The sequence below is a fragment of the Stylophora pistillata genome, chromosome 3 (genome assembly GCF_964205215.1).
Source record: "Stylophora pistillata chromosome 3, jaStyPist1.2, whole genome shotgun sequence".
Lineage (NCBI taxonomy): Eukaryota > Metazoa > Cnidaria > Anthozoa > Scleractinia > Pocilloporidae > Stylophora > Stylophora pistillata.
This window is the reverse complement of record NC_142521.1, coordinates 37,512,927-37,525,620: the sequence shown is the minus strand read 5'-3', so window position 1 is coordinate 37,525,620 and position 12,694 is coordinate 37,512,927. Positions and strand designations below refer to the sequence as shown.

Below are 12,694 nucleotides of genomic sequence, written 5' to 3'. Positions count from 1 at the left end.
ATTCACCGGCTTTTACTCGTACCATAGGGGTACCCGTGTCGAAGTATATTCTCTTGAATTCAAAATCCAGGTACAATATTATTCAGCGCGAAATGTGTTTGACTGTAAAATAACTAATTCAATAAATTTGCTATCGCCGGGGCCCGAGCAACAAGGATAGACGTGGTACCTATTGTCTCTGTCAAACACTCTCACACCATCTAAACTTTCTTTACCAATTGAAACAATGTTATTTAATAAATCAATAAAAGTAAGAGTACAATAATAAAAACATTTATTAAGGTAGGCCGAGCTAAATTACTATTTACAAAACAAGCATTGAAGCATGTAACACCAAGTATCGACTTAAACATTTCTGATCGCGACCGATTTTCTAAAAATTTTTATTTTCAAGCATCAACAATGTAAGGCTTAAAAACAAGCCTACTTGATTGAACATCGCTGCCTGTGAACAGATCTAAGCTCAATATATCATTCTTCCGCTCCGTCTCACAAGTCCGTATTTCCTGTGAAGAGAAAATAATATTTGTCAGCTGGCGATCAAGCTTCTGCCAGGGTATCACAGTTAGTGGAGACGATCGAAATATTGGGTAAGTGATAAATGGAGTCTGGGAAGGAAGAGTAGCTCCCTCCAATGTTTCAGCTCTCCTGCTTTAGACCGTCTCCAAAGAAGGAGAGTCTGGTACAGACTACTCAACGCGACTTTCTTTGCGCCAAAAGGTCATAGGTAGGATCAATGCTGACCGTTTTTCAAACTAAGACCTGAGAGATTCGTTTAGCGTCCTGATTTTCCAGAACACTGGATAAAGTCACAGCTAAGTTGAACACTTAAAAAAGCCAGTCAGAAAGAAGAGTGACCAAATTACATTATCATGACAATCTCAATAGAGAATATTGTATATACTGCATTCTGATTTGCTTGTCACGCAGATTTCAGATTAAATCTTCGTTAGCTCGCTGCCACAACACACGTCTTGAGAACAGCCAAATTATTCTAAATAATAATTACTACTCTGCTCGTATTCGATATATCAGTTCCCATAGAAACCTTTTTCCAAGCGCTCACTCAACACCATTATCATCACCATCATCGTCGTCGTCATCATCATCCTCCTTCTGTTGCTCATCATCATCAACATCACCATAGTTATCGTCATCATCCTCATCGTCCTCCTCCTCATCATCGTCATCACCACAGTTATCATCAAAGTCATCGTCAAATTCATCATCATCATCATCATCATCATGATCATGATCATTATCATCATCATCATCATCATCATCATTATCATCATCATCATCATCATCTTCATCATCACCTGGCTCTTTTCTGAACCTTATTCCTTTTTCTTTCAGCTCAACTGTTGTAAGAAGTCGGTAGATCTGTTGAGATTCCCACACCTATCACAAGAAAAAAGGGAAAAAGGCAACAATATCAACCACAGCACCAATTATATTTGTAACACTCAACCTGCATTTTCAAGCAAGACAAATAGTTAAAGTGCACCTAAACCCAAAACATTTTTTTCGCTTAACGAAGTAAGCGTATTTTTTAGAGTATTTCAGTGCAAAAATTTTTTTATTTCCTCAAATCTTCATTTTTCTGCACCCGGTCAAAATACGGAAAATCGGCCGCCATCTTGCCCCACGACTGAGTTTAAAGAGGAATGGCTCTAGCGGGTAATGTGACGTCAAATCGAGAACACGAAACACGCTTTTTTAGGAAGGTTGTAGTCGATATTGTCCGAAAATATGCCGACTGTGTTGTAGAAGGATGTAGCAAAGTGCGCAATTTGCAAGAGAGTATCGCGCTTCATACGTTCCTCATACAACAGACCTAGTCAGCATATTTCAACTCTAGATATTCCTTTTTGATGATCCGGGGTTCTCGTTGTAATGTTTTTCTCAGCTTTACTAGAAGCATAGAGTTTTCCTTTCAATGCAACCGCACTATTCTGACAAAACTCCGTGTTTGAAGTAAATGCGAGACACCTAGTAAATAACAATGATAAAAAACAAAACAAAAAAAATCAAAAACAACTTCAAGGTTCACACTTGTGCTCCGCTCAACTAACGCCTCCTAACCTATCATTTCATGCCACACAAGTTAATTGTCTGCTTTGTTCTTTTTTTTTTAGATGAGAAGGATAATACAGCATTTCCGTATTCCTCGAAGAAAATAAAAACGCCCATACTCCACAGGAAAGACAAGACAAGCAACGAATAATTATAAGGTAGGCAGATCTTTTATTCTAGTGATGGTAGTAAGAGTTTCACATCAAAAAGTTGTTTACGTTCAGCGATGTCACAGAAACGTGGGAGGCAGTCGAAAGTGTACACAGAATCAACTCCACAGTGTGTGGTAAATTGAAGTTTAAAACTTATTTTGTTAGGATTTACGGGAGACCAAACAGAAACATATATACGATGGCAAGTTTAACAACTTCATTATCAACAATGTTGTTCTTTAATTTTTCTTCAAAAATAAGCTTATTCGACGCAGGAGATCGATAGGCCCTGATTTCTGACAGAGTTACAAAACATGAGCAGAGTAGCCAAAAGAGAAAAGAATCCAACTGACAAAGAAGAATAAGGAAACCATTCAAGAGCGAGTAAATTATAACACAGTGCCGAGTTTGACTAATGGTCGCGTGTCGCGGGTCACGCCTTTTAAAATGGTTTGTTTTGTCTTTTAGTTGTTTATTGGCGGGGTTCTCAAATAAAAACCCAAATAAACACGTCCCAAAAAAACAACACAAGCCTAAAAATTTAAAAAATTAAAATCCTAATTACCCAAATAAACTTTGTCAGAGAAAACGTCTCACAATTCATCTTTTCTTCTCTCCCTCATGTAAGGCGTAACTACAGAAGATTTCTCTTTCAATATTACGTCAAAAACAAAGGCCAATCAAATCAACTCGCACAGTTTATTAAAAAATATCACCAAGCATCGTTCCATTAGGACAACTTCATGTACTATACTGGACACTACTGAAAGAAAACATATAGTATTCAAGTCTTGATAGCTAAATTTGTTTCTTTCTTTATTCAATTTCGAAAATATTTTTCCGCAAACCATATCCAAACAAGCAACGATGTAACGGAAACATGGAAAGCAGCGTGAGGTGTACACAGAATCCGTTTCACTGTCTGCCAAACTGAGCTTAAAAAATATCATCGTTCAGGATTATTTAATGGACGATTGCAAGACTAAGTTGACACAGAGACTTACGAGATTCACTCAAAACAAATTCATTAATTGCAATGTTGTTCTTTGATTTATCAAAACAAAATAGTGTTATCATGGAGACGTAGGAGACCAGGGGACTCTACGAGCAACTGACAGAATTACTCAACACGGGCAAATAATCCATAGAAGAAAAGAATCCAACTGATAAATAAGTATAAGGAAACCATTAAAGTCCCAGTAAATTATAACACCGTGCCAGTTTCGTTTAGGATGACAATCATTACACCTTCAACTTTTGGTGAATTATTTCCTATCATCGGTACAAACCTTTAAGACGTGAAGATATGACAATAGAATCAACGCGACTTTCACTTAAAAAAAAAAAACGAATTCGGATTTTAAAAAAGGAAAATTCCCTTTTGTTTGCTCATTTATATTTTTTGGGGTTCACGCTCCCTGATAGCAAAAGCGAATAAATGCCGGCACAGAATGTAGGGAACAACTTCATCGAATTCAAAGCACGTATGGGTTGAACAATCCTTTCTCGTTAAATAATCAAACGCAATTAAAAGCATCCCACAATAATAACAGTAGCCGAACAATTTCAAAATTCAAAATTGAGCAGAGGAGTTTGGTCAGAAAGAAAATTGGCACAACTCATCTTTTTTTTTCTCTCTCAAGTAAGGCGTAACTACGCAAGCAAAGCAAAGGTCAATCGAATGAACTCCCAAAGTTTTTAATTATTGTGTAATCAGGAAATGTCAAGTCAGTTGGAAGTCCCTAAAATTAATCTTCGTCATTGTTTTCTTCAAGTCATCTTTAAACAAGCTACGCATGAGCCATAAAAGTACTTAACGTGGGTTTGTTACGGTCTCCGTCTACAACATTGGCTCCTAACGTCGCAAAATAGAAAAAGAAAATTCTGAAAACAGTGACTGTTCCTGAAGACAGTATTCTTTCTCACGAGAAATAATCTGATTAATTGAGTTCAAAGCAAGTTATTGGAAACATTATCAAGTGCTCTGCTGAAGAGCATCTAAACAAAAATTAGATGCATAACAACTGAGTGAAACAACAAAAAGGCACTTACATGGTAATCGGTTCTCAAAACAATGATTGTTCCATTTGCTTTAGCTGTATGCAACTCTTCACATTCTGTCCTTGTCATCTGAACACCTTTCAGGTACAGGATTCGCAGCTTAGGAACACTGCTGAGATGTTGGACCAGATCCCTGACCCCGCGGCCAAGCGGATTGGAATCTAGATCAAGACATTTGAGTACTGGTACATACTTTAGTGCATGGGCCAGTGCTGATGCTTCATCTTCACCCATATTTGTATTCGTCAGGTCCAGGTCAGTCAGATTGGGTACATTGTTCAGGTTCTTGGCCAGTTCAATAATCCCGTGACCCAGGGCATTGTTGCGTATATCCAGTTCTTCTAACTTGTTTAAGTACTTTAATGAGGCAGCCAGTGCTGATGCTTCATCTTCACCCATATTTGTATTGCTCAGGTCCAGCTTAGTCAGATTGGGTACATTGTTCAGGTTCTTGGCCAGTTCAATAATCCCGTAACCCAGGGCATTGTCGTGTATATTCAGTTTTTCTAACTTGTTTAAGTACTTTAATGAGGCAGCCAGTGCCGCACATTCCTTTTCTCCCATTTGTACACTCTCCAACACTAATTCCGTCAACTGTGGCACGTGATGAAGATTCTCAGCCAAATGACTCACACCACTGTGTAAAAGGATGCAGGACAGGTTGAGCTCACGCAAATTTGGAGAATGCTGCAGTGAGTCAGAGATAAAAGCAGCACACTCTCCTGCATTATTGGTGTCGATAAGTTTTAAACTGTAGAGATTGTCAGTAAAATTAATTCCGTTAATCGCGCTCTCAATCAATTCATCAAAGGCTTCCTCCTCCTCCTCCTCCTCCACCTGTCTCCATATTCTGATTGTAATTTTTCGAGGAGCTGTTACTAAAGGCATCACGTTCTCCAACAGAGCAGCATCCTCAACTGTGCAAACCCAAATGTCAACCTCTCTCACCAGTGACAAACAGTGGTTCTCAGTCAAAGGCAAATCAATGTTGTTGTTTTCATTATTTACCACATTATCCACAGGTGGCTGAGAAGAGCAAACCGGCGCTGATAACAGTTCAGAAAGCAATTCAGAATGAAAATCCTCATCTGTTATGTCAGTTAGATAGACAAAGTTTCTCCCTCCGGATTGTTTGAGGAAAGAGTTCCCAACAAATATTTTCGCGTACTTTTGTACATCTTTACTTTCTCCAGAAGACGTTAAAACGACCGCGTTCAAGTCTAACATTATTGGTAGAACATCATCGGGAAAATGTTCAAACGGCCGCCTCTCTAAAAATAAATAGTTTGGGAAACTGCTGACAGATTTGAAGATGTGTTCTACAGCAGCAGTATACATGTCTATGTCCTCAAGTATCACAACATGGTTAACACATGAGAGAAATGCAGAATACACGGCTGTTCTGTCTGAGGCTGGACAAAAAAACAAACAATCGACACAGAAACCAATAAACAGTACTTGTTCGAGAGACAAATCATCTTCAGAAGGTGTCTTGGTGAACTGGTAATTTGTGAGACCTTCTTTCTCTCCAACGTCATGTAGATGATCAAAAAGAATCCCGGCAGCTTTTAATGACAACTCACATGCGAATTTTAGCACTTCAGCCATCTTCCTTGATTTCTCAAACGTATCCATTCTTGACAGGCAGGTGACAGTTTCATTCTTCTTCACAGTCAGTTCTTCAACAATGAACTGGGCGGCGAGAAACTCCTGGACAGACTTATGAAGAAAATAAACGATCTTCTCACGGTTCAAAGCGGAACGTTTGGAAACTTGGAAAAAACCCACATCTATTAGCTTCTCAAATAGATCGCCATGCGCACTCTTGCTGAAGTTAAAATAAAGACGGTCCTCCAAAAGAGCATCATATGCAAGTTTTCCTATTTTGTAAAGTTCCTCTTGATATTCATCTATGCTTTTACCTGTTGCGACGTTGTCTGCATCTTTTGTAGCCATGTGATCCAAGAGAGTCTGAATAAATTGTACGTAAATGTGCGCACGAGACGTGGGTAACTGATGCTTTTTCTCTTTCCAGAGAAGACACAACATCAACAACAAAAGCGGTATTTCTGCCATCTCTTCAAGGTCCTGCTCTTCCAGGTAGTCAAGTAACCCTTCAACGTCCCCCTTATCAGCAAGAATCTTTCTTGCAAACTGTTCCTTTTGTTCCCTGCTATCGAGCCCGTTGATTTCAAACTGAGCATGACTTGGCATTCTGAGCTCATCCTCTTTTACTGGTCGTGTTGTGATCATGACACAACAGTCTCTCAGTTGACTGCCTCTCCAAATCTGGTGAACTGGAGATGACTTTCCACCGCTGTACTCGTCATATCCGTCCAAAATAAGCAGCACTTTCTCCTGGTTCTGACGGACATATTCATACAAGTTATTGACTGCCATCGGGTCATCAGCAGACAACAGTTCAGCGGTTTTCAACATGGCACAGAGGTCCGGAATATCACAAACATCTCGCAACTTGATTACCAGTAAAAGAGAAAACTTTCTGAGGATCTCCTTTTTCCCACCTGCCCAATCCACAGCTAGCTTCTGAGTGAAAGTAGACTTTCCTATTCCAGGTCTTCCATACACTACAATTCGTCTCCGGATGGGATGATGTTCGTCACCTTCAAATACTTCACTGATGTCTCCCACCCTATTTTTCGTTGCCCCGTCAGGTTTTCTGTGATCTTGTAATAACGTCAACTGTATGTAAATATCATTAATGTGTACCGTGTTGTCTGGGTCCCATGGTGTTATTTTCACTTGACACATGGTTTTGTAAAACGCCCTTAACTGATTCTGGCACCATTCCAAAAATTTCATTGCAGACGAGTCTGTCGACAGAAAAGAAATCGGCTTAACAAAAGTTTCATACCTTCCACATCGGAGGGAAAACTTACTTTGATAAAGCTACTCTTTAATTCTGAGGGTAAACATTCACACCTTCACTCTCGATCTGCCCAATACGGTGTATCTTACTTAGAGGGGTGGGGGGGGGGGAGGTGGCTCCATTTGCAGCCTTTTCTCGGGTACGGTCTTTGATCCCCTCACAGAGAGGAGGAGCGCGGGCTCAGTTTACAAAAAGCGGCTGATAATCTAGGCTATGGTTGGTTCCGCTACACAAACATCTCAGAAAGAAAAAAAAATTAATGAATAAATGGGGTAAGTTTCTAAAGAAAACGTAGAGCTGCGTTGGTGGGGGTAACAAGGTAATCTGGTTTTAAAAACTGAGTTGACAATTTAAATTGGGCATCCCAAAAAGTTTAAAAGCAGACGTTTTGGGCTCTGAAGAAGGGCTAACGCTGAAAACGTCAGCTTTTTAACTCTTCACGGTGGCCACTTTACAACATCAACTCAGTTAAGGAAATTATTGTTTTATTCTGTGACAAGTGAAATTACTTATTCCACAACTTTCTTTTAAGAAAAACATATACGAAAAAGTTTAATATAGTTTTTACTGTTGTTAGTCCTATTCATACATACACTTATATTTCCTTTTCTTTACAACATGTATTTTGTTACTTAACTTTGTTTTATAAACTTTGTTTGAGGGCCACTAGTTACTCAGTTGAAGCACTGTCCCGTGTTACCCTCGTTAAATAAAGTTGATTGATTGATTGAAATCTCAATGTAACTATGTAACACTTGGAATTCTCCAGTCTGAAAGTCAGAATCAGAATGTAGATTCTGAAGAAGTTATAAAATGAAGTCATAAGGGACAAATACCTTCAAGCTTTGAGCGCTTTATGCCCTGGACCAGTGACTCGCTTGATGACCTCCTTTTTCTACCTTAAAAACATAAGAAAAGTATTCAAGCAAGGGAGACAACGAGGCTGGTATTTGATCAATTTCAATAGTCGCAAGAACCATTTGCAAGTAATATAAATCTAGTAAAAAAATCAGTGTATTACTGAAAGACTAAGAAAATTGTGAACACAAGAAATTTCAATGAAATGCCATTACGTTTCAAATAAAAAAGCGAATCAGGCTAAAGAAAGCTAAACCGCAAAAAGGGACGCTAATTAGTTTAGTTTAAAGGAAGATATTATCCTCTTGTTATGAATCACTTTGCGGAATCGAACCCCAGACCTTCGGATTCTGCGCTGTAAAAGCTCTTCCACCGAGCAGACGGGGAACTTTATGGTGAGTTTCACAGCAATAAGAAAAAAAAACAGTTTCTCGCCGCATCTGTTTATTCAAAAACAAACCTGTTGTTTTGGCGGAGGAAGCATGTTGCTGATGAAAAAACTGGGCACAAGAACAGAACGACTCTAAAGGAACTTCTTTACTCAATGCTGAGTGTTGTCCATCATTGAAATTTAAAGAAAACAAAGCCAAAAAGACATATTTACATAGCTACATAGCGTTTGAGACAGAACATGTCACTACAAATACGTAGTTTAAACTGCCATAATTCCAATACTGAGTCTTAACCTCGATTGCAAAGGTCTTTCCTCAAATCAATGTCTCTTTTGAAGTTATGCAACTGCAGATCTACGTGAGGAATCCTCCCTATCTCTGCCTAAACAAATTCAACATTTTTAAAATGTTGAATTTTAAAACTGCAGTCTATACTATAATTGGGCTCAAAAGACTGTTCATTTAAATATATACCTATTGTTATGGCAGACGAAGCATGTTGCTGATGGGAAGACTGGGCACTAGAACAGGATGGCTCCACCGGAACTTCTTTACTCACTGTTGAATGCTGTCTGTCAGTTGAAATATCTTTAACAACATAAACCCAAACAGACAGCAGTTAGACAACCTCATGGGGTTTATGACAGAGCATGGCACTTTATGTAGTTTAAACCACCATAATTGAAACACTATGTCCTCACCTTACTTGCTCAGGGACCGGTCATAAAGTAGAAGGGGGGGGGGTGGGCTATGAAAAATTGGGGTTGGGTCACTAGTTTTTAACACGTTAAAAAGGGTGGGTCAGGGGGAAAAATGCACTGCCTTAGGGGTGGGTCGCGTTAAATAATTGACATATCACCCCAAACGTTAGTAGAATCTGCTTTTTAATAATATGTCTAATTTTCCACCTTAATCCAACTTTATATAACAACAGGAATTCACATATATATTTTGTTTCCATTTATGTACAGTCTTAAATCTACAGAGTAGTCAGGAAAGGTTTTAAAGTACAAATCTCGAACACTAATTAGCTTTACTGGGTGTTCAGAAACCTTTACTTTATATATCATTTCAAACATCTTTTTACACAGCTTCTCCTATAAATCATCTTTTAATAGTCATCTTCACCACTACCATCACCCTCAGAACCATCATCATCGTCCTCCCCCTCCTTCTCATTATCATCATCATCATCATCATCATCATCATCATCATCACTATCATCATCACTATCATCTATAGCACGCAATACAACTTGTGACACATTTGCCCTCATTGTTTCAATAGCATCCACTGTAAATTGAACTTTACTTATTAATAGTTTTAGCCAGCGACCTTCTCTCTTTTTTAAGCTGTTAAGGGCTATCACACTACAAATTTTACAATGATTAGAGGTTATCACATCACCATAAGATGACGAGTGATTGATTGCGGAGAAGTCTCTCTCACAATGTTCCCCATCTAGCTATCCACATTACTAATTTTAGTTGTGGGGTGGGTCAATAGGTTTTTCTGTGCCACTCAAGGGGTGGGCCGTTCCAATTTTGTCAAATAACTCAGGGGTGGGCCACTGAAAACCAGTACTTTAAAAAAAAAATTCATAACCCACCCCCGCCCCCTTTACTTTATGACCGGTCCCTAAGCTATTTTCTCAAACGTAGATGGGTGGAAGATTTCTACAAATCCAAGTCTACGAGAGGAATTTATGACATGCGTATGATCCTTCCTACCCCTGCCTAAAAATTAAACAGAGAAGCACCACCCAATAATTGGGTGGTGCTTCTCTGAGAGTCTCGACGGACATACTGAAACTTTGTTGACAACGACGGTGGCTCAAGTGATTTACTTACAATACTTTAAGACTTTACCGTCGTTTTCTTAGCGATGATCATCTGGTTTTATCAACAGAGTTGACAATGTAAATTAGCCACCTTATAGAGTTCCTAAATCCTACGTTCTGAGTGTATGCGATCGCATAGATGGGAGTGGGTTGGATGTAGCTAATATAATGAGGGTGGGGTGGGGTGGGAAAGTTTCTAGTTGTCTAATGGGGGTCAGAGGCCTTCTCTTCCTGAGCGGAAATTCTTTCAAAAAGTTTGAAGCATCTCACGGTCAATCTTGAGCAGATTCAAAACCTGTAGATAGTTTAGAGCTCCTCTATAGCTTTTGCTAACTGAGTACAATATCCATAAACAAAGCAAGCGAAAATTGCTGACAAACATGTAACATTTCTGATTCAAGATGCTGTTCTTATTGATCAGTGCATGGTCATAGGTCATTAATCATGTTTTTAATTCAGTTTGGGTAAAGGCTTAAGTAATTCGGCTCCAGCAAATTTATTGAAAACAAAACTAAACCGCAAACAAGACCAGCTAGTGACTGCATGCAAATATACTGTAAAGCTAAAACAAAAGGTAAAGCTGATCTGTTTACCTCTGTAATGTGGCCAATCTTCAAAGATACTGCAGTCATTAAGAATGCTGAACACAAGAGAAGCTGCTGTTACACTTGCACATGTTTTCCACTTTTCCTCTGTTTCAGTTCCATCTGCATACCCTGAAATACCCTTGACGACAACCCACTCCATTTTCAGATCATGTGCTGCACTATAAACTCCTAAGACATGAAATATCAAGCTTTCATAAACAAAACAACAAATTTGATCCAACATCTATTGATTCTAACCTCTCCTTTTGTTACCTTTGTTATCAAAGGTTGGTAAGGGACTTAAGACACAATCTGGAAAGTCTCCTTGTATACTAGCTATAAAGTTAGTTCCTCTTGAAGAGCTTCTCTCAGTTCCCATACCATTGGGGCACTAAAACTGCATTCTTACTTCCTCTACCTGTATCAGTATCAGTATCAGTAGCCATCTACACGGCCTGGGTATAGAGCCACACATTAGAGAGTACACTGTCCCATCCAAGACTACTACACAATGACTTTATAGTGAGGACTTTCCCCCAGACCTCTTGATCTGAAGTCCAGCATGCTAACAATCAAGCCCGAGTATCTCTAGTCACTAGCAGGAACACTTACCTACCATGAAAGCTATTATTATAAAAGTGTAAATTCTATCTCCCAGTATACAAGTCTATCTGTATCTCTTAGAACAGACTTTTCTGTTACCGCGGTTCCCTATAGGATAAAGATGCCTTACCCTCTCCTTCTGTTTCAATTGCAATTGCTTCAGGAAAGGACTCCACAAGTTCATTTTGTCGCCACTCAGCTTGAACAATCTCAGGGCCACTCAAAACCTCACCACAGTGGACTTCAACTTTTCTTTCTTTCGGATTTTCTAGGGGTGCATTCCAACCATAACCTGCACATTTGATGAGTTCAGCAATGTCTCTGCTGACAGGAGTTGTGACCCCACAAAATTTCTTGCCAACCTTTGTAGCCTTCTGATGGGAATAGGTTGTGAGCTTTTCTGATAGAACCACATCCCCCAGCTTTGTTGTTTCCTGATTCATACCACTACAGTGGCCCACAGAAAACACAGCTTTTGGTCTCAGCTGAGTGACAGCATTTTTTACAACAGTCAAACAACCACCCGGAGCTTTAGAGCCCTCTGAGCATCTCATCAAAGCAACTTTCAGTTTAACATCTTGATCTTTACCAATGCTGCCAAAGTATACATAACCAAGCCCTTTGCAATAGCTTCTGAATGGATCAACAATGTAATAGTAGCAACTTAAGAACTCACAGTCCTTCACTGTTAACAACAGAATATCAATTGGGAGTTCAACATCTTTCCAAAGTTTAAAATTCTGGGTTAGTTCATTTCTTTCTGGAAGATTTACATTGATCTTTGGTGGGTCACCACAAATGTTCGTTAAAGTACTCTCTTCAGTTCTCGCAGTTTCTGACATGGTGAATCAACTTCTGGAAAAAAAAAATAAAGAATAACATCCTGCCTATTTAATCAATGTTAAATTAATGCACCTGTAGAAGTTCGTTAATTTAAAGTCACTTGAAAGATAACAAAAGAAAATCTATGGCTCCTACGGGTCAAATCTACACAACACAAAATGGGAAGAAACAGAACCAGCACCAAATTCCTACTTTTTGATGATGCTTCCACTTCCGTTTTGTACAGAAAAATGTGTGAAGAACTGAAGCTCTTAACAATTAAGAGAGAGTTGCTCTTAAACTCAGTATTCAAAGAAAGTGGATTGTCAATATAGGTTTATTTCTGTCAGAATATAGTGTGTTGAGCTGGGGGAGGGTGCAACTCAAAAACAGGATGCACCAAGTAATGAGTG

General features: G+C 39.0%; 1 protein-coding gene across 5 annotated transcripts in view; it reads right to left on the bottom strand.

The window, feature by feature from the left end:
• Positions 1-257: 257 nt before the first annotated feature.
• LOC148735954 (NLR family CARD domain-containing protein 4-like) overlaps positions 258-12,694 on the bottom strand; it is a 36,305-nt gene continuing 23,868 nt past the window's right edge. For 2 of the 5 annotated variants that reach the window (XM_088753497.1, XM_088753499.1), the window contains exons 2-8: positions 11,590-12,314; positions 10,863-11,045; positions 8,904-9,017; positions 8,016-8,078; positions 4,281-7,123; positions 1,049-1,401; positions 258-506 (exon numbers count right to left, since the gene is read on the bottom strand). In XM_088753497.1, coding sequence (XP_088609623.1) covers positions 1,063-1,401; positions 4,281-7,123; positions 8,016-8,078; positions 8,904-9,017; positions 10,863-11,045; positions 11,590-12,301 — 4,254 coding nt within the window. In that variant the 5' untranslated portion in view covers positions 12,302-12,314 and the 3' untranslated portion in view covers positions 258-506; positions 1,049-1,062. The remainder of the gene's footprint in view (positions 507-1,048; positions 1,402-4,280; positions 7,124-8,015; positions 8,079-8,903; positions 9,018-10,862; positions 11,046-11,589; positions 12,315-12,694) is intronic. The other 3 variants (XM_088753501.1, XM_088753498.1, XM_088753500.1) reach the window with 3 other exon arrangements.